General features: G+C 40.8%; 6 protein-coding genes across 8 annotated transcripts; 2 read left to right on the forward strand and 4 right to left on the reverse strand.

Annotated features, from left to right (window-relative positions):
• Nucleotides 1-628: 628 nt before the first annotated feature.
• Nucleotides 629-3,532, reverse strand: tex26 (testis expressed 26). 2 transcript variants are annotated; one of them, XM_084673933.1, is made up of 8 exons: nucleotides 3,385-3,532; nucleotides 3,120-3,237; nucleotides 2,726-2,810; nucleotides 2,451-2,613; nucleotides 2,083-2,239; nucleotides 1,723-1,899; nucleotides 1,485-1,646; nucleotides 629-912 (listed from the first exon to the last, which is right to left on the reverse strand). In XM_084673933.1, the coding sequence occupies exons 2-8, from the start codon at nucleotides 3,130-3,132 to the stop codon at nucleotides 788-790; spliced, it is 882 nt and encodes a 293-aa protein (XP_084530059.1). In that variant the 5' UTR covers nucleotides 3,133-3,237; nucleotides 3,385-3,532; the 3' UTR covers nucleotides 629-787. The 2 variants fall into 2 exon arrangements, with proteins under 2 accessions (XP_084530059.1, XP_084530058.1); XM_084673932.1 differs by having other exon boundaries at nucleotides 3,315-3,467.
• Nucleotides 3,533-4,012: 480 nt separating this feature from the next.
• hmgb1b (high mobility group box 1b) lies at nucleotides 4,013-6,641 on the forward strand. 2 transcript variants are annotated; one of them, XM_084673936.1, is made up of 5 exons: nucleotides 4,013-4,170; nucleotides 5,263-5,432; nucleotides 5,532-5,677; nucleotides 5,778-5,952; nucleotides 6,077-6,641. In XM_084673936.1, exons 2-5 carry the CDS (start codon nucleotides 5,265-5,267, stop codon nucleotides 6,197-6,199), a joined length of 612 nt encoding a protein of 203 aa, XP_084530062.1. In that variant the 5' UTR covers nucleotides 4,013-4,170; nucleotides 5,263-5,264; the 3' UTR covers nucleotides 6,200-6,641. The 2 variants fall into 2 exon arrangements, with proteins under 2 accessions (XP_084530062.1, XP_084530063.1); XM_084673937.1 differs by having other exon boundaries at nucleotides 5,279-5,432.
• A 2,113-nt stretch (nucleotides 6,642-8,754) lies between these two features.
• Nucleotides 8,755-19,894, forward strand: LOC146257591 (protocadherin Fat 4). Its single transcript, XM_084674743.1, is given in 16 exon segments — nucleotides 8,755-8,968; nucleotides 9,145-9,489; nucleotides 9,600-10,513; nucleotides 10,606-10,780; nucleotides 10,881-11,058; nucleotides 11,239-11,489; nucleotides 11,605-15,870; nucleotides 16,023-16,124; nucleotides 16,263-16,448; nucleotides 16,451-16,563; nucleotides 16,638-16,723; nucleotides 16,830-17,006; nucleotides 17,093-17,220; nucleotides 17,317-17,540; nucleotides 17,648-17,906; nucleotides 18,030-19,894. Coding segments are annotated over 16 exon segments (9,036 nt in total). The 3' UTR covers nucleotides 19,448-19,894.
• A 756-nt stretch (nucleotides 19,895-20,650) lies between these two features.
• On the reverse strand, nucleotides 20,651-21,589 carry LOC146257592 (olfactory receptor 2AT4-like). The gene has a single exon (XM_084674744.1). It carries the CDS (start codon nucleotides 21,587-21,589, stop codon nucleotides 20,651-20,653), a length of 939 nt encoding a protein of 312 aa, XP_084530870.1.
• A 1,619-nt stretch (nucleotides 21,590-23,208) lies between these two features.
• On the reverse strand, nucleotides 23,209-24,186 carry LOC146257593 (olfactory receptor 2AT4-like). The gene has a single exon (XM_084674746.1). It carries the CDS (start codon nucleotides 24,184-24,186, stop codon nucleotides 23,209-23,211), a length of 978 nt encoding a protein of 325 aa, XP_084530872.1.
• Nucleotides 24,187-25,215: 1,029 nt separating this feature from the next.
• LOC146257594 (olfactory receptor 2AT4-like) lies at nucleotides 25,216-26,193 on the reverse strand. The gene has a single exon (XM_084674747.1). The coding sequence runs from the start codon at nucleotides 26,191-26,193 to the stop codon at nucleotides 25,216-25,218; it is 978 nt and encodes a 325-aa protein (XP_084530873.1).
• Between the last annotated feature and the right edge of the window lie 636 nt (nucleotides 26,194-26,829).

Genomic DNA, 26,829 nt, shown 5'->3' on the forward strand with positions numbered 1-26,829 from the left:
TCTAAACCCTTGTTCCATTCTGAGATTAAAGTTCATATGGACCATGACGCCCAAGCAAAGAAAATGAAAATAATTACACAATAACCCTGCATAAAACAGCTATGGTCGCTTGTTAAATGCAACAAGACCACAGTAGCTCATGACAAACCAATCAATGAAAATTACCTTGGTACATTTTGAGTTTCCAATTTGCCAGCCGCCGAGGATGGCCGAGCTTCCTTGGACAGCGGCATTTCTTCAACAAAGTCCCAATCTCCCAAGGTGAAGCTATAAAATGTAGACTGAGAACGCTTGTTCTTCTGACAGCCCTGCCCACAGAGCACACTCTCATATTACCTGAAACTCTAGTATTACACCTGGATGGGTTGGGACGCTTCGGTAACCAACGAGGCCACGACAACAATCACAACTAGATACAATGAACAATGGCATTTTACACTCTGTACGTGTAAATTCTTATCAGATTTTGACTTGTAAATCACAAAAACAAATGTTTCTAATACATTTACATAAGTAGCTTGACAAAGAACCCATCTTTCTTTGAACAAACTTTTGAAAGAAAAGTGAAACATCAAAACCCTAAAATTACTTTGTTGTAGTATTGATAAATTACACATAAGAACATAGGTAGCTTTGCATTAGATCAGGTGACTTTATTATCAATAACAACACAGTTATTGTCTCACACTACATCCACACTCCAGATCCGTCACACACTACATCAACACTCCAGATCCAGTGAGACTCTTATTGACTTGAGAGGGTCTGTGGTTGACAGTTGCTGCATCTACAAAGGACCAGGCCAGCAAGACAACCTTTCTGGTTTGGATAATTTACAGGGGATATTTGTCACTTTCTTCACCTGGCTAGAAGGGGTTCCTTTGCTCAGGAATGTTTGGACAACCTCCTTATCTGTCAAGAAACCAAATTACATTTAAATCCAGAAAAGAGTTATTAAAATAACTGTAGTGTGTTCCACAGCATACTGTGTATTCTAAAACTAGTTGTTCTCATCCTTGATTGTGATTGGCTACATCGTGTTCCATGCCGTTGTAAAATCCAGCATAACCTCACAGTTTGTCCTCATAACATTCTTAACATTCCATATTACTGCGCATCGAATATTTCAAATTGAAAAAGACGGCAAAGATGTCCATCTGGCTGTTGCGTGGCAACGATTTATGTAGGAACTATACTTTGTAGTAGCGGAAGAATTACGGTTTATTATTAAACTATTTTGTTTCTAATTGTTTTTATTGATGAAACCATATCAAATATTTGTAGTAACAGTTTTAGAAAAGCAATAAGCCCCGAGAGTCCGTGGTTTACACAGATTTTAGAACAGATAAGGGTTTTTTTTCAACAACAACTCCCCTTACCTGTTCTAAAATCAGCGTAAACCACGGACTCGTGGGGCTTATTGCTTTTCTAAAACTGTTACAACAAATATTTGATATGGTTTCATCATGCTTATATTACACTACCTCTCTCAGGTAGAAGTTTGTAAAACTTCTGGAGATCCTGGGGTTGGAGAGCCCCAAGCACAGTGGTGACATCTGTGGTTTTCCCTCCAAAGTGTCTGTCATAGGTGGTCAACTGTGCTGCTTTCTCCTGATTGTAGATATGACTATGAACAACAGTTGGAACTGCAACACAAAATACAGACCTTCACAGAGAGTCTTTATAACTAATTGCACAGCTGAGAGGTTATTCTAGTGTTACCTATGCCCCTGGGTGCAACTTCATGTAGAGCATTGCAGCCATATCGGGACATATTGCCTTGAAGTGCAGATTTTTGTCTAGGCTCCTGGTAATTGTGCCTCATCTCAGTCTGAATAGAATAAGGAGCCTGCTGTTTGCAGCTGAGGGGAGCAAGAATGGTTTGGTTCCTATGATATCCTGTAAGAAACGTCCCAAGAGAATCAAAATTTAACATTTTTAAGAGCAAGGAGTAGGGAATCTGTTGCTCATCAACAGAATTGTTTTATTTAACGTTAATGTTGCAATTTTGATAATCACTATTTTCAATTCTGTTCATAATAGTGATAGACCATATTGTTGCATTCTGGGTTATATATTTACCTTGGGGGACACCCAGGAAGTCTGTCCTGTAGGTGGAGCGATACTGAGCTGTCAAGGTATTACGGAGTTCCTCCTCAGAGGGAAGGTTCTTCCACTGAGATTGGCCATCTGCAGCCAATTGTTTCGATCCCTTGGGCAGCCTCCACACCATAAAAGACTGGAAGGTGCCCGATTAGACATTAATTAACGTTAAAATACTTTAATCAAGAGCTTCTTTACAATTATTTTCACTAAGAGCAATCTTCTATGTGATGGTATGGAATCTTGTTCATAATGAAGGAAAACATAAGAGGGGAAGGAAACTGTCCTTCACCAACCTGGCAATGCTGTAGACTGCCCTCTACCTATCTAGTTAACTACCTACGTACCTGGGTAGGATGAGGGTTATTTCTCCTGTTTCCAGAGGAAGAGCCTGTACGAATGCAGTCTGGTTTACATACTGGCTTCCAGTGGAAGTCCTGGTGGTACACAGTTGAGCCCACAGGACCACATAACGAATAAGGGTTTCTGAAGGCTTTTGTTGTTGTAGGGCTAAAAGAAAAACATCTGCATTACTGTATAACGTAGGCTACCATGAGACAAAGATTCACGCAAAAAAAAAAAAAATGTAATCAATGTGAAATGTTCATTTAGTTTATCGTACCGTATAACTTGAGTTGATGAATTGGGGCGGTAAATAAAATCTCTTTTCTGAGATGTCTCATAGGGATCCCACCACGGTTTCTCATCTCCAAAATCAAACAATTTATTCTACCAGTTAATAAAATGATCAGCCCGGAATACTTGTAAACATTTCTAACCCAAAGAATCGCCTAACTAGTGTGAACATGAGCCAAATAGTGGCTTTATAGTGGCCAAGTGTGCAAAACTTATGTTTCGACCTGCAAGGATTTTTGTCGCCCTAAACAACGACACTCAAGCGGAGTACAGTAGGCCTAAACCCCTGTTTTGGTCTATACATTGTTTGGCCAGCAAACCATATTAAGATGTAATTCTGCTTATTCTGAGATGGGAATAAATACCACAAGGATACTCACCTAAGGCTGGCATTTTTGTCAAGAATCCCACTCGTTGATTGCCAAATTGATTTTGGGCCACAAGTGCCAAATGCAACCATGTCTTCGTTAATTCCTTCTACATTTATGCATATCCTACCTGTGTAAGTCACAAACGTGTCCAGGTTAAATTAATGTAGGCAGTCATTAGGTTATTTATTATGTAGAAAACTGTACCTAGTCAGTCGTGATTACATCAAAAACAAAAATGTTGCTTCTGGAGTTTGCATCGTAACGCGATGAATACCTTGACCTGAGACAGGGTTCTTGAAATCTGTTGTTATGGGAGACGTACACAAACTGAGTGATGATGGATGCTCAGCAGGGGGGAAGTGACGCATGAAAGATTCAAGATTAGATATCCTGAAGCCTGGCTGGTTGTGGCTACCAGCATAGACATAATGGCTACCAGTACTTCAAACTAGGGCCATTGAGAGAAAGAGATTTATCATCTCTCTAGCATATGCCTCAAACGACGTGGGCATCTACTACGATTACATGTAGTCACTTGTGACTAACATTGTAACTCTACGAGGACATAGTTGTTTAACATAATAATTTAATGTTGACAAACCCCACCCACGTGGGCAAATGGATTCTAGGGGGCACCGGGCACGGATTTTTTATTCGTTCGTTCAGAGTCGAAAAGGCATAACGCATTGTAAAGTTCAAACATAAACAAAAAAGACTGATTCAATCAATGTCGATTTTTTTTATTTATTAACGTGTCTTGTGTTTTTTTCAATCCAGCTCAAGTTTTGCACCAGAAGACATAAATATCTTCTTGAAAGACGACCAATGATTGGTTCTACTGGCGTCCTCATGGACTTAAGTAAATTGGCCAATAAAATTAGATTCAGAGTTGGCGGTAGCCAATGGGATGCAGAGTGTCCTGAAACGCTAAACCCACACATTTCTCTCTGCAGGAAAAGACCGCGCATTGATTGAGATTTCTCGTGTTCCATTGTCTCACAGTACATAGCGTCAGGGATAACTAGCTAGTGTAGCTAACTTTTTAGCTATATATCTGAGGGTGAGTATTTACATCACAGCACCCGAGCACGTTATACATATTGTTGGGATGATGCATTTGCAATTGAATTGGATGCACTTACATTAACACAAATAGATACGTGTTGTACGTTCTGAATATAGATTATTGGGGCAGATAACGTTAGCTAGACTGTAGCGCAGTGCACCGGGCCCAGCATAGATAACAAAGAGTAGCTAGCTAGTTAGCTAACGTTAGCTTAGGTGCAAAACAGACGCGCATACTGCAATATGGTCTGTAATGTCTTCAGTTAGCTGTGGTGTGGACCTGTGGTTGATGTCCTTACATTCTACACCGGAATTTGTTATGGTTTACTAAATACCCATGCTAAGACACGTTCGCGTATCCATCTTGCTAGCTCTAGTCTGGACCATATTGATTTCAGTCAACTCAATAACAATAGCAGAAGCTATGTAGGTCAAAAACAACACCTTAGATAATAACGTTAGAATCAAATTTGGCACAGTGTCACCTTTATTTTTTAATAATCAGCCAGATGATGACTGTTTGGTAATTGTGTAGTATTTTTAGCAACGCATGAGAAGTTGCCCGGATACTTTAAATAGCCTAGCTGTTCTGAACAAAGCAAAAGAAGCCATTATTTTCCTGGTCACACCAGCTTGGCTGAATGCTATGCTAAAAGCACAGAGCCCGATTGAATGTGATGTAGAATGTAACCTGTTATTGCACAATGTAAGAGACATCGATTGAATTAGCATAGCAAGCCAGTCACTACGTTTTGGATGAAATAACGCAACATTTAGCCATAGATATATTTGTTTATCCTAACATGACTCACCTTATTTTTATTGTCTCGAATGGGATCCAAGGACATTTACCAATATATTAAATCGATCAACAGTCAACTTCAGCCATTAGACTCAACCGATTAATAGTATTTCGCGATCATTTGTCTAAGGAAATCTATAAAAAATACAAATGTATTAAAAAATAAATTCAGAGGTTAGGTCTACCTTGTGTCTGACAATGAATTTACTAATGGATACAAAATATGCATAACTTGTTTTAAAAAAGTGTATATATTCATATGTATTTAAAATGCTTATTTAAAAGGTATGTCTAAATGCAGAACCAATATGGGGAAGGACCCTAGGAAACCAAGAGGTAAAATGTCCTCTTATGCTTATTTCGTGCAAACCTGTCGTGAGGAGCACAAGAAGAAGCATCCAGAAGCCAGTGTTAACTTTGCGGAGTTCTCAAAGAAGTGCTCCGAGAGATGGAGGGTAGGTAAAAAACATTCGATTCCAGAAAGGATTTCTAGAATTGCATCATGGAAAACAGAACTGTTATTCATACACTTTGTGTTTTACATATGTCTTTAGCCCCTGTCCCCGAAAGAGAAAGGCAAATTTGAAGATATGGCAAAGCTAGACAAGGTTCGTTACGAGAAGGAAATGAAAAACTACATTCCACCGAAGGGGCAGAAGAAGAAGAGGTTTAAGGATCCCAATGCCCCCAAAAGACCTCCGTATGTATTCACTTCAGAACGTTCTCATAATTGCAAAATTATAAATGATTTGCTAATGTTAATAGTTATCCATTGAAATATACATGTTTTTGTTCTCCAGGTCTGCATTCTTCATCTTCTGTGCGGATTTCCGCCCCAAAGTGAAGATCGAGACTCCAGGGTTGTCAATTGGAGACACTGCTAAGAGGCTGGGAGATATGTGGAACAGCTCCACAGCTGAGGAGAAGCAGCCATATGAGAAAAAGGCTGCCAAACTGAAGGAGAAATATGACAAGGTGAGCATGGTTCAGTATGAATGTGGTGTACTTGAAACTGTAAAGGCCTTCTGTTATGTCACAATACATTAGCATTCAGTCTTGTTATTGAAAAGGACCTTCAATGGGCTTGGTCTCTTCGCAGGATATAATTGCCTACCGTACAAAGGGTAAGGTAGACTCTGGGCCATCTGCTGCAGCCGAGGATGAAGACGACGAGGATGAGGAAGAGGATGATGACGACGACGATGATGATGATGATGAGTAAATTGGTCTGCAAACACAGCCTGGATTCTTGTTTATGCCATTTATCCTTATTATACACAATACACCATCTTGAAACAAACCCAGACTGAACAAGAAGGCGGTGTATATTTAATGTTTTTAAGATGTACAGTGTTATCCACCTGTTTTCTAAAGTTAACACTACATATCATAAGTTTGACATTTCTAGTGGTAGTTCCCTATCTCTTTGCCTATTCTCTATCAATCTAGGAAGATTATAAACCAGTATGAGAGTAGTGATGTAGGCGTGCAACTCAAAAATCTGATTTTGGGGTTTGTAGTGTGTATTCCTGTATTTGTTTTGAAAAATATGTTTTCCAACGTGTTGTCACAATGTCTTTTTATTGTTCTTTGAATACCACTCTAATAACATGCAGCTGTTGACATTCAAAAATGTCCTCAATAAAGTTCTTTTTTTTCAGTAATGTCAGTGTGTGAATATTAATATAATTTCTTATTATAAGATGGTAGTTAATTGGAGTTTGTTTAATTACGTCTGATTAGTTCCAAGAAAATAACACACAAACCTATAGAAAGGATGTTTTATATTCAAGGCCAATACCATTACTACACAATTGTAAATAAAATATAGGGTGCATGAGTATTAGAAGTTAATGACCAAAAAACATTTGTATCTTTAGTAAACATTGAAAATGTGACCCACAATTCCAAACACCACATAATAATTAAGTGAGAGATTAACAAAATGATTTTTGCTATTTTGCTCAGGTGTTGCCTGCACAACAACTTATTTAATGAATTAAATGAGGCTGTGACAAATCATGAACAAATTCAAAGAAGGCAGTGCATTTGAAAAGGACATAAAATGTCCCTTTTGTGAGCTGCCTGTATAGAGGTCTTTTGTGTTCTTGGCTGTGATCAGGAATAGCCTTCGCTGTAACAGGAGACTGACTTTGGCCGAATAGACTGTCTTTGGCCACATTCTCCTCACTTAAAGGAGGATCATATTTCTATTCATTTCTCTTTTCCCACCAAACATGCCCTTTGCCTACAAAGAAAATCTCAGTTGTGAAGGTGCTGTAATTTATACAACTCAACGGCAGTCTTTTTCAAAGAATCTGGTGTAACACACATGTATTTGTCCTCATTATGGAGACTGAACACAGTAAAATATCATTATTACATAAATATGAAGATTTGTGACAAATATATTATGTCTGTGGTAGAACTGAGCTGCATTAGTGACAATTTCAGTGAATGATCCTCCAGTAACTTGAGTCCTGCTATTTTATTTGAATAGTATTGTTAGATAAGATGAATCATTTTAAATGAGAGAGAGATAGGGAGACCAAGAGAGCATAAACGAGAAACGTGTCAACCCCAAACCCTGTGCTTCAAAGACAGGCTGGATTTCTTTCTCTTCTATTTTCCTCATTTCCCGCTTGAGGCCGTTGGCTCTGAATGAATCCTCCATTTCACATTAGTGAAGTAAAGGATCACCCTGGGCTGCCATGCCAGTGAAGAAACATTTAAATACACCATTGTTTATTCATGGCATTCATCCAAGAGAGAAAAGGAACAGAAAACACAACAAACATCAACAAATAATAGGGCTCCTACAAGCAGCATTCTAGCATCCATAGATGCAATAACTGTTCTGTATAACTCAAGCAGCCCAAACAAGCAGTAATGTGTTTATATCCTAAAATGTAGGTATGCTACCCTGGTAGGTTACCCCAAGCATTGTTTAAATTACATATAATGTATGCATGCGTGTTGGCCTAAAACTGCTTACTTAATGAAAGGGAACGTGAAAGAAACTGAGTAGACCGGTGCTCATAATCAGAGTGAATACAAGTTTTTGACGGACTGAGACCCAGGTGGGTGGGGGGTGGCAAATGCCTTTGGGATCATACGCTCTCAATAGGCATTCGGGAGTTAGCCTACTGCATTGCGATGCAGCACAAATAGTTTTGCTGTCTCCAAACACCATGTTCTTGTGTTTTATTCGTTTTTGCGAAAAGATTAAACCATAGCTAATTAAATCGCATTCAGGATAGGCCTATATGAAACGTTTGGAATCTTAAACTTTAACTTGACAGCGCCGTGCCACCGCACGTATGGAGATTTAACATGGACTATGCTGGATTGTTTAATAAGTACACCTTTTTACTTTCCACCCTGGTGAGTTTCTCAGGCTACACGAAAGCGTCCTCTATACAATTAGTTACTCTTTTCACGTTGTCCTAAATTAGGATTTATAATCGTACACACTGACATCTGTCATTTGAGAAGTCAGTTTCTGTATCGAAAGTGATCATTTTATTTGGAAAATACCTTATCCGTGGGGTTTGACTTCTATTCACAGTATATTGTAACAGGATTTTTTTTAAACTGCTGGTTGACATGTTTCAGTGTAACGTTATCAATCCTAACTTAAGTATTAAGTATTGTAGTGTCCAGATGTGCATAACTCTTTCTCGTGATCATATTCTAATAACGCAGATTTTCCCTATTTATTTAATATTTCAATAGGTCTTTAACAGCTTATTTTCTCACGGACACCCATCTGTAAATATGCCTGACACAAGCCTGCAAGATACTCACCAGAAGAGGTCCAGTAACGGTACCATGCAGCAGAAGGCTCTGTCTCGGCCCTGGTATGCTACAGCAGGTGGGGGTGTGTATACACACCGCAAAGTCAGTGTGCGCTCCCCAAGCAGACGTCTTTCACAGCTGGCTTTTACAAGATATGTTTATTCATTTAAAGTGAATGAAGACACAGATCCAGGTAGGACAGTGTTGTCATCTTAAGGCCCATTCTGAATCTGTACCTAAAGACTCAATCTGAAATCTATGTAGGGATGGATGGAATTAAGACAAGTGTTTCATGACCAGATATAACTCTAATTGTTTGTGTGTCATACGCTCGTAGTGTAAAACCTCAGGATTTTTCTGTGTTTTTAGGAACTGTGGTGGGAAACGTAAAGGCAATACACCATGAGAGATTCACTCCCTTCCTCTACTCTGTGCTAGAGGACGACGGGGAAGGCCTCTTTCTCGTCAGCCCACACTCTGGGGAGTTCTTACTGTCCCGTGCTCTTGACTATGAAGCACAGAGACACTATGTCCTCACAGTCACTGTGCAGTCAGGGGACCTGTACGCCTCCAGTGTCAGGGTGTACTTCAATGTGGTGGATGTTAATGACAACCCTCCTGTCTTCAGAGAGGCCATCTATTCTGTCTCATTGCCTGAGGACACCACTGTGGGAACTTGCTTCCTTGCCCTCAATGTGTCTGATAAAGATGATGGTGAGTGTGGAACGATGTGGGGCAATACATGAAAATTCATAAAGTTAATGCTGAAAACAGACTTTTTGAGGAATATGTGTTGACATATTGACTTTGATTTTTTTTCTCAGGTATAAATGGAGAGACAGATGTGGAGGTTGCTACCAGAGACAAAAAGGCCACATTCCTGGTGAACCCTGATGGTGTTTTATGTCTGAATTCAGAGTTAGACCGAGAGAGGATATCAACCTATAATCTAACAATCCAAGCAAGAGACCGTGCCCAGTGTCCAACTACATGTCTCACCAGTACAGCACTTGTTCATGTTCAGGTAGATGATGTGAATGACAACGCTCCACACTTCGTGTCAGGCAAGAGTGTCAATATCCCTGAAGATACTCCACCTCATACAGTTGTAATGGTCATTCAAGCTGTGGACTCAGACATAGGATCCAATGGGGATGTTTTTTACACTTTGGTGGACTCTGCTGGCGGTGTGTTCAGCATCAGCAGCACTAGTGGAAGTCTGTACTTACAGGAGTCTTTAGACCGAGAACAGGTTGACACCCTGGCCATCACGTTGGCAGCGACAGATAAAGGATCACCCCAGTTGACCACCTTCCTGAACCTCACTGTGCATGTTGAGGATACTAATGACCATGACCCAGTGTTTACCCAGAGTTCCTATTTCCTGACGGTAGGGGAGGATGCTTCCTGGGGAACCAACCTGCTGCAGGTCCAGGCCCAGGACCCAGACCAGGGATCAAATGGAGAGGTCCGCTATCAGCTAAACCAGGGTGGACCGTTTGTGGTAGACTCCTTTCGAGGTGTTGTGTCTGTGATGGACAGACTAGACAGGGAATCAGAATCTTCTTACGTGCTATTCGTAATAGCTGTGGACCGGGGCGTGCCTCCCAGGTCAGCCAGGGCTGTAGTGGATGTCACTCTACTGGATGTAAATGACTTCACCCCTCTCTTCGCTCCAGCAACACTGACTCTTCATGTGCTGGAGAATGGAGGGGATCCCTCCCAGCTCATTCATCAGGCAAATCTCAATTCTCTTCTTTTATACTAACCTTAAGCAGTTTCTTCACATTCTTACTTTGTTTCTGTATGTCATATTTTCCCTTTGGTTAGATACAAGCTGTGGACGGGGACCTGGAGGAAAACAGTCAGCTAACATATTTTATTCAGAGAGGAAACGAAGAGGGTTTTTTCTCACTTTCTCCCAATGGCATGTTTAACATAATACACAGCCTGGATAGGGAGCTGAAATCTATGTACACCACTGAAATAATTGCTGTTGACTCAGGTAATCATAATTTGGAGGAAAACTGTAAAATAAAATGAATTCGCTTCAGTTCAAAACTAATATATGCACAGTCCATTATGTTGTTTTGTTTCCTCAACAGGCTTTCCACCTTTAACAGGGACAGCCACTGTGCATGTCATTGTGGATGATATGAACGACAACAAGCCTGTATTTTCAGATGTATTCACCACTATAGTGCCCGAGGATGCCCCTCTGGGTACTGTGTTTGCCATGATCACAGCCTCGGACTGGGATGATGGAGTCTATGGACTAATAAGGTATGTCTTCAGTTCTAAGCGACCCAGTCAGCCACTGTAGTGAGCCTCTACACATTGTATGTTCAATACATCCTTTCTGCATATTAACAGGAAATGCTTACACATTATGTTGATGGATTGTTCAATGTAGCTTCTTGTAGTAGTGTGGAAATCAGCGTGGATTTGTTGAATGTTCTTCAGGTATTCTGTAGATGAAGAGAACAGATTATTCTCCATTGATGAGAGTTCTGGAGAGCTGTTCACCACTGGTGTGCTGGATAGGGAAGTCGTGGCCCTTTACAGACTGACCGTGATTGCCAGGGACACACACCCCACGCATCCTCTGTCCAGCTCAACGCTGGTAACTGTGCTCATCGGAGATGTGAATGACCACTGGCCTCAGTTCCTCTACAGCCCATATGTGGCAAACATGCCTGCAGACTCCGCTCCAGGTGAGGGATATTCAAAGAGAAACCAGAATCAAATATATTTTTGTGATTTATTGTGACGTGATTTTAACAGTTATGTGTTTATTTATGATGCCTTTTGACTTTCGTTATCATGCAGGCTCTGTTGTCTGTGCAGTGCAAGCAGTAGACAGAGACTCAGGGGTAAATGCCCAGCTGCAGTTTTCGTTGTATGGCATAAATGCTGATCAGTTCACCATCCATCCACTCAGTGGCGCTGTATTCATGTCAAACAGCTTAACAGCAACTGAAGACATTACAGTCAATGTCCATGTGGAAGACGGTGGAGAACATCCCAAGTTTGATACCACAACTATAACCATCAGGTTACGGAACACGTCTGACTTCCCTGTGGTGAACGTGGATGCTGATGGACTTTTTCTCTCTGAGGATGAGCCTGCGGGGACAGTTATTACTGTGGTGTCAGCAGAAAGTTCCAGAAGGGGCCCAGTATCCCTGTACCTCATCTCTGGTAACATTGACAATGCATTTCAGCTCCACCCCTCAAATGGCGAGCTAACACTAAAGAACCCGTTGGACTATGAGACCACCAAGGATTACGTGCTCCTGGTAGAAGGCAGAGATTCAGGCTCCCCACCGTTTTCCTCATACGCAGAGATACACATAAACATCAGTGACTGTAACGACAATGTCCCTGAGTTCACCCAGAGAGAATACAGGTGTGAGGTGTTTGAAAATGATCCACCAACATGGCTCTGTGATGTCCTGGCCATTGACGTTGACTCTGGAAGTTACGGGTCAGTGCTGTACAGCATCATTGATGGGAACACTGATGGAGCTTTCACTATAGACTCAGAAAATGGCATGCTTAGCACAACAGTGAGTTTAGACAGAGAGTCAGTTCCTGAATATAATCTGACAATTGAATCTGTAGATCGAGATAACATTCTTTATAAAGATATCGCCTTTGTGCTAATTGTTGTCTTGGACACAAATGACCATGCGCCTCGATTTTCTCAGATTTTCTTTACTACGATATCTGAAGACACCCCAATTGGGTACACCGTCATGCAGATAATCTCAACGGATGATGACGTTGGTCCCAATGCTGTGATTACCTACTCAATAATCAACCAAAGTGATGACATCCCTTTTCAAATTGATGTAACCAGTGGCTATATAAAGGTTGTGCAGTATTTAGACAGAGAGACGCAAGATCACTATGTTCTACAGGTCAACGCAAACGATTCAGCTTGGAGTATCAGTACAGACGTTTCCATTGACATAACAGACATCAATGACAACAGACCTGTGTTTTCTCAAAGTCTTTACTCTGTTACTCTTGCTGAGACCAAAGACTGGGATGTGTTTGTCGTGCAAGTTGTCGCCACAGACGAAGACACCGCACCCAATAGTTACATATTGTACTTCATTGAGCCAGCTAGTGAGGAGTTCTGGGTGAATGCAACCACCGGAAGGATTTACACCAAACGACCAGTGTCTTTACAGCACTCCGCAAACATTTTCATCTTTACTGTGTTAGCAGATGACTGTGGCGGCGTTCCTCCCCATAGCAACACCACTGTGGTGGTGACCCTTGTTCCCTATAATCACTTCCCCCCCATGTTCCTGCCTCTTACACCTTTGTTCGTCATACCCTTTGATGTGGCCGTGGGCACAGAGTTGGTCCAGCTGTCAACACTGGATCCGGATATGTATCCCAGTAACATGTCGGTCAAGTTCAGCTCAGCTGGCGGAAACGCTTCGGAGTTCTTTGTGGTTCAGTCTGAAAGCGGGATGGTGACACTAAATCAAAGCTTGAAGCAAAGTCTCAACACATGTTTAACTCTCATAGTTACGGCAAATGACCAAGGGTTCCCTCCTCTGTCCTCACAGACTGAAATTCATTTTGAAATCACTGGCAAGAATCTTTTTGCCCCACAGTTTCTGGAGTCACATGACACCTTTTCTTTCCCAGAGAACTTACCAGTGGGTTCAGTCATTGGGAAAGTCCATGCCATTGATAAAGATGATGGAGTTAACGGTATTGTCACGTATTCTATCATCTCTGGTCCTAAAGATGTACCTTTCTCAATAGGGCAACATTCCGGGTTGATCACTCTGGTACAGGGGGTCGACTATGAAAAGCAGACAATGTATCATCTTCACATCAGTGCCAGGGATGGGGGATGGAGACCTGAAAATGGAACAATAAGCATTACAGTGAGCATCACTGATGTCAACGACAACCCTCCTGTCTTCACTGCCTCAGAATACCTGGCTTCTGTTCCAGAGAACTCAGCTGTAGGAACCCTGGTTTTCCAGATGGAGGCTAGAGATGCAGATTCAGGAACCAACGCATACATAACCTATTCACTCGTCGCCGGCAACACTGATAAGTTTGCTGTCAACCCCAAGAAGGGAACAATCACTACCCTAGATATGTTTGATTTTGAAATTGAGCAGTCATTTGATCTAACAGTCAAAGCTTCTAACACAGGAGGGCGCCATTTATTCAGCCTTGCACATGTTACCATCCTGGTCTCGGGGATCAATGAGTTCATACCTGTATTCCTGAGAAATGAGTTGAACTTCACAGTGTCAGACAGTGTGCCTGTCGGAACCACAGTAGGAAGGGTCACAGCCACAGATTCCGACCAAGGCTTTGATGGAAAAGTATTTTACTTGCTTTTTGGTCAAAGTAAAAAGACTGGCTTTGATGCGGATGAACAAACTGGAGAAATATACACCACTCAAGATCTGAGAAAGTTAGGCTTCAACCATGCAGGTCTAAGAATTCTGGCAAAGAACTATGGTGTCATAACTGGTATGGACATAGATGAGGCCTTTATTCAGATTAACATTATAGATACAAATGACCCTCCAGAATTTACCTTCACAGTCTCCACAGCAGAGATTAGTGAGGACACCATAGTGGGCACCTCCATTATGACAGTGAATGCCCTGGACCAGGATTCCATCCTGGAGTGGAATACTTTCTCCTACAGCATTATAAGTGGAAACGCAAACTCCTCTTTCTCTGTCGATCCCTTCAGTGGGGTTATCACTGTCCACTCACCTCTGGATAGAGAACTGTGGCCAGTGTATAACCTGACCATTGCAGCCATAGACTATGGCTCTCCTCCCGCCACTGGGACTGCTAATGTAGTTCTGGAGATCGGTGACATCAATGACAATGCACCTAGGGTAGCATTCACAGAGGTCAGTGTTAGAGAGAACCAACCTCATGGTACCATAGTAGCAACTCTGAACACCTCTGATGCTGACCTAGCACCCAACCAAGGACCTTTTACATACTGGCTGGCACAGCCCAGTTTAGACAATAGCTTCTCACTCACGTCTGATGGAGTTCTCTTCACAACTAGGCCCGTGGATCGAGAGCTCATGCCTGAGTTTTATGTTGTTGTAGCGGTCAGAGATTCAGGGACTCCTCCACTATCCTCCACTACAACGCTTCATGTCAAAATTCTGGATGAAAATGACAATCCATCTATGCCCAGAAATGTGTATATTGAGGTGAAGTATTACGGAAGCTCCTTCTCAGGGGGCTTGATCGGTCACGTCCAACCAGAGGACCAGGATGAGACTAGTGTGTACAACTGCAGCATCAGAAATGGTCACCTCAACATGTTTTCGATTCCCTTCGGCACATGTGAGCTGTGGTCTTCTCCATACAAAGGAGAAGCTACATACAACATCACCATTGAGGCCAGTGACGAGCTTCACCCTCCAGTCAACAACAGTGTTTATGTCAACTATAAAGGATTCACAAATGCCTCTATGATTAGCTGTATATTATTCTATGTATCCTCAAGCTCAGTTGAAGAGTTCTTGTCTCACAAGTATTTGAAGTTTGTGAAAGCCTTGGACAGTCTTTTTAATCTGCAGGCCTCTAAAACTCATGTGTTTGGCATAAAACTTGTTGGAAATGAAATCCTCCTGTTGGCAGCTGTGAAAAGCTACAATGGCCAGTATCTTAGTGCTGAGGTTGCTAGTGGTATCTCTGCTCTTCACAGGAAACTGTTAGAATCCCAGAGTAATGTCACAATATTACGCATCACCAGCGACCCATGTCTGTTTAACCCCTGTCAAAACGGGGGCACATGCAACAAGGACATCCACATCAGCCAGGATGTGGCCCTGCTGGAGAGCTCTGCTCTGGCCTTCGTCTCCCCCCAGATGGAGATATTTAACTGTTCCTGTTTAGCTGGCTTCACTGGACCTCTGTGTGAATCAGACATGTATGAGTGTGATGGGACTTCTTGTGATAACGAAGGCCCATCCTCTCATGTGGGTGAATGCCTGAAGGTGAATTGCCTAAATGGAGGCTCCTGTTTGAACAGACCAGAGGGGTTCTACTGTTACTGTAAGGATGGCTATGAAGGTTAGCATTGGTCTTCTACAATCTGTTTTCTTGAATTAATTATTATGTCACTTAAGAAATATAAAACATCAGTTGCATAACACGCTTCCCCCTACACTGACCCCCACGCTGACCCCCCCCCCCCCCCCCCCATTAATTTTTCTTGGTTTTAGGAAAACTTTGTGAGAAGACCATCAACAACTGTGCTTCCTCTCCTTGTAGCGAGGGCACCTGCATAAACTCTGTGACGGGATACTCTTGCCATTGTCCTTTTGGTAAGAAAGTATACATAAATCTTATTTATGTACTGGGTTACTTATCTGCTACTGGATTTTATTGTGGAGTGCTTATCATATTCTTTTTTACAGCACAGTCTGAAAACATATCAACAATATGTCCTTGTATTGGTTTAGGTGTAAGTGGGTCCCGATGCCAGGAGCATAGTTTGGGTTTTGAGGAGCTGTCCTACATGGAGTTTCCTCCTTTAGATCCTCACAACAACATCATCTTGTTAGAAATGGCCAGTGTGCAGCAGGACTCTCTGCTGCTGTTCAACCCTGGCAGCCCCCTCAGTGTAGAATTCCTGGCTCTGGAGCTACTGGGGGGAGAGCACGGCTCTCCTACAACCTGGGCTCAGGCATAGTGAGGCTGGAGACCAAGAAGCAGGTGGCTGACGGACGTTTTCACAGCATCACTGCCAGGCGTATTGGCAATGTGAGTACCACACGCCCACAGTATATAGTATTTTATAGTATGTACACACACAAATGGATATATGTGTTTTACAGATAGGCTCTTTGCAAGTGGACAGCTGCACAGACATTGAAGCCAATGGATTTTGTTTCTCCCAAAATGAAGGCATTAGCTCACACAGGTACTGTTCAGGGACTGGTCTGGTACTGGTAAGGTAAAAGTACATTTTGACTTTGTCAAAAGATGTTCCACAGTCCTTTTGCTCCCTCTTCCTTTTTGTTTTGTAGGACTCTGGATGGGGCCAGTAACATGTCATTGGGAGGAGTCAGGTCTATAGAGTCAATACTGCAGAACCCTACGATCGTCAAGTCTCATGACTTTGTTGGATGCCTCAGAAATGTAAAAGTGAATGGAATACCTCTGGTGCCCTCCAAGGCCCTGGCAACATTTAACATCCTCCAGAGGTAAGCTTGATTTATGACCCATGTCACCCTAGAAATATGCCTCCCTCCTGTACCCATGTTCCACATTGTTTTGCCTGTTGTTCTAGCTGTCCACGAGATGCCGTTTCCCCCTGTGACAGCAGTCCCTGTAAGAATGGAGGCGCTTGTCAAGACATGTGGTCTCACTATCTCTGCTACTGTAGAAACAGCTACACTGGAGCCAGTTGTGCCACAGGTATCTTCTGCTCTAGTGAGCTACACACATCCTAAACCCATGTTTACATGAATAGCTACTTGGTTAGCTAGGAAATGACCACATGCATTTCTGTAGTCGTTTCAGAAGAGCATGTTTTGCGCCTGAATGGGAATGGCTACATCGCATATGGCATTCGGGAGAGTTACAGGAGAAATGTTCAGCTAAGAGACCTGCTAAACACACACAGTACTAAGGAAAAAATCAGAGACTTTTCAGAGATTGAAGTCAAGATCAAGACTATTAATAATGATGGAGTGTTGGTGTTTGTACTTGGAAGAATAAGACATACCGTGCTTAGGGTAAGCATTTTCCCATGTAAGTTTGTTCCCATGTATGTTTGTGATGAAATGCCATACTGCCTTTTCCAGCTGGATCTTATCTGGATATGCTGTTTTGGAACTTTTAGATAGTGGATGGACAGCTCCAGTACATGTCCATAGACAGCAGGTCAGGATACCTGTCAGAGGTCACTGTAAACCCTCCTGTGGCAGATGGGATTTGGCATGTCCTTCACCTCTACAGAGAAGGACACAACACCATCATCACCATTGATGAACAGCTGTCTATGAACACCACCAATGGAACACTTGACCTGACTCCTGTCAATGTGGAGAAGATGGTGTTGGGGGCAGTTCCACCCGGGACTGCAAGAGAGCTGCAGCCAGGTGGGAATAAATATGTTCTACATGGCATTTTTGTATGCAAACAGATTAAGAGACTATAATTAGTTTTCTGTAGTTATTTTGTTGATTGTTGTTTCGATATGATGAGTTTTATCTAATCTCCAGGGTTTTCCGGATGTGTGGCATACTTCCGAGTAACTGGCTACATTTTACCTGTCAGTGGAACCAGCGAGATGGTTGAGGCCTGGCCCAGTTCAACTTTGACCCAGCCCACTTGTGTGTCTCAGGCCAGCTGTGTTCCCTCACACTGTACGGACACAAATAGCGCTACCATGAGGCCTTGCCTTTCAGTGTTGTGTGAGACAAGGAGAGACTGCGGGGAGCTTATAAGGAGCAACATGTCCTGCATCTGTTTACACAATGCCAGCGCTGTGGAGTGTGATGTCTGCCCTTCACTGCTACAGAACCGTCATGGCTGTTTTTCTGAGCCCCAGCAGAGCACGCCTCTGTGGATCCTAGCCGTGGTTGTCCCTGTGACCTGCCTCCTGGTCCTCTTGTGCCTCTTCATCATCCTGAGGCGGCAGAGTGCTAGCAGTGGGTGTCAGGAGAGCTGCCATGGCAACAGCCCACTAAGGAGAGAGCAGGGGGCAGACAACCAAGCGTTCTCTGACAGTGACAACACTCTTGTGAAGGATGTCAGTGGACCACCTGATGTTATTGGGGCTGACAGTCAGAGGCTGGGTGTGGGGTGCTATAGTGAAGCTTGCCTCCAAAGCCTCCAGTCTGGTGTTCTAGAATACTACGAGATAGACAGCAACTACAGCCATTCAGACATGGCGTCTGTCAGACTCAGCTGGCATGGACACACCCACAACACACACTGTGACAGGACCGAGGCAAGATGGACAGGGTTCTGTCAACCAGCCCTACCAGGACCCCTGCCAAGCCAAGAGAGCAGGGACAAACCACTGGACATGTGGCAAAAATCACAGCTATATTTGAATCCTGTCATCCCCCAAAATACAAGGCAAGATGTGGACGGGGATGGGCTGCTGAACCTTCTAGATTGTGAGTCTGGAGAGGTGGAAAAGCTTCACTTTTTCGAAAGGTTCCCAGAGTTCATGTCACCCCCTCTGGGCCTGTCAGTGGATGAAGTCAGGAGGCTGAACTCTCCTCTGGAGGAAATTAAACCTAACAAGTCAGGTCAAACGAAGGATATACATGCACCAGGAACGTCTGCCAGAGTGACGGACAGCCTCTCTGATACTGTCACACATGGCTCCTTCACCGTCTCAGAGTTGGAGTCTGAAACAGAGTTTATTCCCAGTAATTCTAAGGGTATCGTGTGTGAATGGACATACAACTCCAGAGAGCCCGACATATTTCCTGTTCATGACACCTTCCAATCAGATGCCCTTAGCAGGACAGAGACTGTGTGTGGGAGCGTTCAACAGTGGGAAAACCTACTGAACATGAGCCTGCAGTTTGAGACCTATGCTCACGTGTTTGAGGACATTGCAGGTTTGCATTCTGAACTAAAACATGATTGTAACATGCAGAGTGACCAGGAGGAAATCATATGATAGATGCCTCTTAATCTCTGTTTCATAAGTAATCGTACTTTGAAGTAAAACGTGTTAAATAAATCAACAATTTAGTATGACACTCATAATTTTAATATGAATTCCATGGAACTTTATGCTTTGTTATAACATTTTCTCATAACATGTAGCCTACCCAGCGTAGGGTGGGCTAACTAGCCTAATTAAATCCTCTCAAAAAAATCCATTGTACTCCTAGAGTAGCTTAATTGCTCAACTGCATTTATTTCGCGTTTTGACTTTAATTTGAATGAAAGAAATTATCATTGTTAAAGCAAACTAAATTGTACCTTTCTGACATGATCAATTTGGTTCATTCACATTGAAAGCATTTTTTTTTTCTTTTTTTTTTTTGATTGAAGAAATAAGTGACAGTTTCACCAATGAATCGTTTACTAGTAATCTGTAATATGTCATAATAAATCATAATACGAACAATCATTTGTGAAAATTGATGTAGGAGACCGCTGTGATACGCTGCATGTTTCAACAAACAGAGGCTAATGAGTAAAAAACGCCTCTGTTACATGAAATAGCAAAAATTGACGACTGTTTTCCGAAAGAGCCTAGATGTAGGCCTACTCATAATAACAGAATAGCCTATATCGTATTGTACATTTCACAATTGTTTTTTTTATCACACTGTTAAATGAGCAAATAGTTATCCCCCTGGCTTTTGCCTGTGGTGTTTCCAGCTGTCTTGCAGTTTTAGTTAGCTGGGCTAACCTAGCTGAATCGCAGAAGTAAAAAAAAAAACATATATATATATATATATATATATATATATATATATATATATATATATATATATATATATATATATATATGATAAAGAATATAGATTGTGCCTTATCAGGGGCAAGCACAGCCAGTAAAAATGTTTGTGAGAGTATAATGAGAGGACCTAGACGACTCTATACATTATATTGAGAACATTATAATGTCTATAGGTGACTCACAGATACCATCCTACAATTTACACTCAAAAGCATTTGGTTGGATAGTTTTGATTTAATCCGCCAGAGTAGTGCATGTGTACATAATGGCACAATTATTTAATTAATATTAGATATTTATTTATTTAAGTCCTTTTGGTTTATGTTCCAGGACCATCATCAACCACCAGTTATATTTACATACATATGATATTTAGAAAGCTGTACATAATGCATTAATGGAACATTTTTATATCAATACCAATTTTTTTTTTTTCCATCTCTTTATTAACAGCTCTTTAATTTCCTTTGTCTTAAAGCAATAAATGGCTGGATTAACAAAAGCAGGAACCAGACTATAAAGCATAATCACAACAACACGGACATTTTGACTGATTACAACTCCCAGATACAGAACCAATCTGGGCAGGTAGTAAAGGCAGATAATAAAGAGCTGAGAAGTGCAGGTAGAGAACACTTTGTAGGACCCACCAGTTTTAGACATTCTCAGGACAGATATTATGATGTTAAGATAGGAAAACAATATGAATGTGAGAGGCCCCAGAAGACTAAACATTGCGAGAGTCTTTGTAACATTACTAACAAGGCTGCTGTATGTACATGAAAGTCTTACTATTGCAGTATGATCACAGTAACATTGTGAAATAATATTTGAGTCACAGTAGGGCAGAGGGAGGGCAAGTAAAACGACTGGTATCATAAATGACATTGCAAGGAGCCAACATAACCCACACAGAACAGAAATGCTAATGTTGTTTATCACAACTGAGTATCGTAATGGATTACATATGGCAACAAAACGATCAAGGGCCATAATCATAAGAAGGAAAGAATGGGCAGCTCCTAAGAAATGGACAAAGAACATCTGTGCAAAGCATTCATAGAAAGAAATGATCTCGTCTTCCAACCAATATCTGGATATGATTTTAGGCAGTGTCACAGTTCCAAATGCTAGGTCTGAAACAGCAAGGTGACAGAAAATCAGATATGTTGGTTTATGAAGACTTCTCTCATATACTACAAAAACTAAGATGAAGATGTTTCCTATCATGATTGCTAAGTAGACAAAGAAAAGAAGTGCTGACACTGGGCCAAAATACTGAGGCAGAAGTCCTGGGAACCCCAATATATTGAAATGTGTAATAGTTGTGACATTAGTGAGGACCATGACTGGTTAAGAATAAAACAAGAATTCTTCAATCTCCACAGTGTACAATATGACCTAAGAAGTGAAAGATTTACAATGTTACTTTTCTTTTTGTATTGTTAGCTGAAAGCAGACGTAGATACATTGACAAAGAAAATCATCCTTTCTTTTTAATCCTAAAGCTAAATGTTTTCACAGGTTTGTACTCATTTGTATCTCTACAATTGTCTCAGATTTTTATATCTGAGTACAGACAATCCTTAAACCCCTTTTTAGTTGTTGAAATTAGTTTAGTTGAAATGCTTCAATTTTCAAAAAGCTTGAAAAGTTATATCTTACCTGCAAAGGAGATCAGATTCAGCATGCAAAGTTCATTCATAAACGGAATGACAATTCTGTGCACCACTCAATAAATGCTTGTATAGTTGTTACTTGTCAGTAAGGAATATGACTAGTTGAATATAAATGAGAATCCTTCCTCAAGCTGCACTCAAAATATTGCTGAGATTTCTTTTGTTAAAATAAATTTAATTTACATGAGTTTGCTCATCTTCTACAGTTATAATCAAAAGATTAAACCTCTAAATGACGTTATAACAGTTGTTGGTTCTTAGGACTAGTCAACTGTAACTGATACATAAAACGGTTACTATTTTTTGCACGACTAGTATTGTTAAATTGAATACATCAGGCTAGACTATTCTATGCTGACACAACTGTAAATGCTTTTGAATCAAAACATTGGAGTACCTGAGTGTCTGATGCTGTCCTCTGCTCTAGAGATGAAGAGGTGTGTGGTCTTTATCTGCATCCTCACTGTGTGCCTGATCTCTAATTAACGGTTATAGCCTCGAATGACAAACTCCATTAATACCCTAGAGAATGATGAAATCTTCCATTGTGCAGTTAATTACCAAACTTTCTACACTGTGCTTGCTTGTAGTGTCAGTCATATTATTGGTTAATGAATATATAGAAAGGTTGCGATGAAATAACCCTATACCTGAATAACCCAGCTTCCCCAGTTAAAACAGGTAATGGCCAAACTTTCTACACTGTGCCTGCTTGTTGTGTAAGTCATATTAAGGGTTTATGATAGAGAGGGACAAATGGAATAACCTCATGCCTGGATATCCCAGCTTCCCCAGCTAAAATATATTCTCCATGTGCAAATTCATATGCACAAAATTGTTTCATATTGCCCCTGAGACATTACATTTATACAGCTTTGTACTATGTAATATTGTAGTAGATATATTAACAATGCACTGTAGTTGGGATATCATTATTGTTCCACTGTGCCTGGTAGCAGAGATGTAGTTACTTTGCACTCCTCCTGGTAAATACAGACTCTTCCTTGACTCCAACAACAAATATTATGTAAGAACTACACATTTCTGATGTTGGATTTTCTGCTGTACTTTTTATTCATGCGCTCTTTGTGTGTCATCTTTGTTACATACCCAGCTCTGAGGCTGTGACAAAGGAGAGAATGTGCCAAGATCAATGAATTACAAATGAAGCTACAGTTTTAAGCTAAAGTTTGAACATGCTAACATTTGAATTTCCTGCATATCAACCATGTACATCATAAAAACATATGACTCGATATAATACATTCAATACAGTGACAATTATCATCAGGAGTTGCATACAATAGAGATATTACCTGGTTGTGGAGATGTTGACCTCTTGAACCTTTTGATTAAAGACTCTCTAATGTCTCTAGTCCTAAAACAGTATATAAGTGGGTTTATCATAGGAGGAATCAGACTATACAACATGATGATTAAGATACGTACATCAGTGCTGATTTTAAGTCCAACATTGCTGGCCAGATAAACAAAACACCTGGGTACATAATAAAGGGCAATGATGATCAGCTGAGCACTGCAGGTGGAGAGGGTTTTGTTACGTCCTTGGGTGCTTCGGATCCTTAGAACTGCCACAATAATAGAGCTGTAGGAGAATGCTATGAAGACCAGAGGCGCAAGCAGATAAATCATAGCTACAATAAAAGCAGGAATACTATAAGGGGCTCTATCGGTGCAGGCAAGCGTTGTTATAGAGATGTGATCACAGTAGCACTGTATGATTCTGTTGGAGGAGCAGTATGGAAGAGGATAGGCTCTAATTACAATATTTAAAGCACCCGCTTTAGCCAAAACCCATGAAGTGATACTGATGATGAGAATGGTGGAGTTTTTCATTATACTTGGGTATCTAAGTGGGTAACAGATGGCCAAATAGCGATCTAAAGCCATGAGGAATAGAATTAAGGAGTTTACCGAACCAAAATAGTGTACAAAGTACATCTGGATAAAACAAGCTGTGAATGATATGGCTCCAGCTTGAAACCAATATTTGGCGATAATCTTTGGTAAAGTGGTTGTGCTGAATAGAATGTCAGACACAACTAAATTTATATAAATAAAATACATAGGTTTATAGAGGGCTCGATCAGTTGCAATTAAGACAAGAATAAGGCTGTTTCCAACAAATGTACATAGATAAACAAAGAATAAAACAGATGAGGCAAGGCTGTAGTACTCAGGAAGAAGTCCAGGAAAACCAACAATGAAAAACTCACTCACAACACTGTCATTTCCTTGGGACATGGTGATGATAAATTAAAAACAAGCCTGTGAATCGGATTTCAAAAACAGTACACAAGTTAACTCATCTTCTACAGTTATAAATTCAGAAGTCTAAATTAATCAAAAGATTAAACCTTTAAATAACGTTACAACAGTTTTTGGTTCGTAGGACTATAGTCAATTATGACTGATACAGAAAATGGTTACTACTTTCTACATGACACGTACTGTAAAATCTAATACATCAGACTAGACCATTCTATATTGACACAGCTGTAAATACTTTGAGTCAAAAGCTTAGAGCACCTGAATGTCTGATGCTGTCCTCTGCTGTAGAGATGAAGAGGTGTGTGGTCTTTATCTGCATCCTCACTGTGTAGTGGGCCTGATCTCTAATTAATGGTTACAGCCTCGAATGACAAACTCCATTAATACCTTAGAGAATTATGACATTTTCCATTGTGAAGTTCATGGTCAAATTTTCTACACTGTGCTTGCTTGTGGTGTCAGTTATATTATGGGTTCATGATACAGAAGGACAGATGGAATAACCTCATGCCTGAATATCCCAGCTTTCCCAGCTAAAATATATCCTCCATGTGCAAATACATATGCGCAAAACTGTTTAATGTGCACTTAAGACATTACGTTTATACAGCTTTGTACCGTGTAATATTGATGTTGATATAATGCACTGTAGTTGAGGTATCATTATTGTTGCACTGTGCCTGGTAGCTGAAATGTAGTTACTTTGCACTCCTCCTGGTAAATACAGACTCTTCCTTGACTCCAACCACAAATATTATGTAAGAACTACACATTTCTGATGTTGGATTTTCTGCTGTACTTTTTATTCATGCGCTCTTTGTGTGTCATCTTTGTTACATACCCAGCTCTGAGGCTGTGACAAAGGAGAGAATATGCCAAGATCAATTAATTACAAATGAAGCTACAGTTTTAAGCTTGAACATGACATTTTCTGCATATCAACCATATACCTCATAAAACATATGACTCAATATAATACATTAAATACAGTGACAATTATCTTCAGGAGTTGCATACAGTAGATATATTGCCTTTTTGTGTAGATTTTGACCTCTTGAACCTTTTGATTAAAGACTCTCTAATGTCTCTAGTCCTAAAACAGTATATAAGTGGGTTTATCATAGGAGGAGCCAGACTATACAACATGATGATTAAGATACGTACATCAGTGCTGAATTTAAGTCCAACATTGCTGGCCAGATAAACAAAACACCTGGGTACATAATAAAGGGCAATGATGATCAGCTGAGCACTGCAGGTGGAGAGGGTTTTGTTACGTCCTTGGGTGCTTCGGATCCTTAGAACTGCCACAATAATAGAGCTGTAGGAGAATGCTATGAAAACCAGAGGCAAAAGCAGAAAAATCATAGCATTGATAAAAGCAGGAATACTATAAGGGGCTCTATCGGTGCAGGCAAGCTCTGTTATAGAGATGTGATCACAGTAGCACTGTATGATTCTGTTGGAGGAACAATATGGAAGAGGATAGGCTCTGATCACCATCATTAGAGGACCAACTTTAGCCAAAATCCATGGTGTGATACTGATGATGAGAATGGTGGAGTTTTTCATTATACTTGGGTATCTAAGTGGGTAACAGATGGCCAAATAGCGATCTAAAGCCATGAGGAATAGAATTAAGGAGTTTACCGAACCAAAATAGTGTACAAAGTACATCTGGATAAAACAAGCTGTGAATGATATGGCTCCAGCTTGAAACCAATATTTGGCGATAATCTTTGGTAAAGTGGTTGTGCTGAATAGAATGTCAGACACAACTAAATTTAAATAAATAAAATACATAGGTTTATGGAGGGCTCGATCAGTTGCAATTAAGACAAGAATAAGGCTGTTTCCAACAAATGTACATAGATAAACAAAGAATAAAACAGATGAGGCAAGGCTGTAGAACTCAGGAAGAAGTCCAGGAAAACCAACAATGAAAAACTCACTCACAACACTGTCATTTCCTTGGGACATGGTGATAATAGATTAAAAACAAGCTTGTGAATCCGATTTCAAGAACAGTACATGAGTTTGCTCATCTTCTGCAGTTATAAGTTCAGAAGTCTATATTAATGTAAAAGATTAAACCACTAAATAACGTTACAACAGTTGTTGGTTCTTAGTACTAGTCAACTAGGACTGACACAGAAAATAGTTACTACTTTCTACATGACACGTACTGTAAAATCTAATACATCAGACTAGACCATTATATATTGACACAGCTGTAAATACTTTGAGTCAAAAGCTTAGAGCACCTGAATGTCTGATGCTGTCCTCTGCTGTAGAGATGAAGAGGTGTGTGGTCTTTATCGGCATCCTCACTGTGTACTGGGCCTTATCTCTAATTAATGGTTACAGCCTCGAATGAAAAACTCCATTAATACCCTAGAGAATGATGAAATCTTCCATTGTGCAGTTCATGAGCAAACTTTCTACACTGTGCCTGCTTGTTGTGTAAGTCATATTAAGGGTTCATGATACAGAAGGACAGATGGAATAACCTCATGCCTGGATATCCCAGCTTCCCCAGCTAAAATATATTCTCCATGTGCAAATTCATATGCACAAAATGGTTTCATATTGCCCCTGAGACATTACATTTATACA

The sequence above is a fragment of the Hypomesus nipponensis genome, chromosome 15, assembly GCF_054491055.1.
Source record: "Hypomesus nipponensis isolate SF chromosome 15, ASM5449105v1, whole genome shotgun sequence".
Taxonomy (NCBI): Eukaryota; Metazoa; Chordata; class Actinopteri; order Osmeriformes; family Osmeridae; genus Hypomesus; species Hypomesus nipponensis.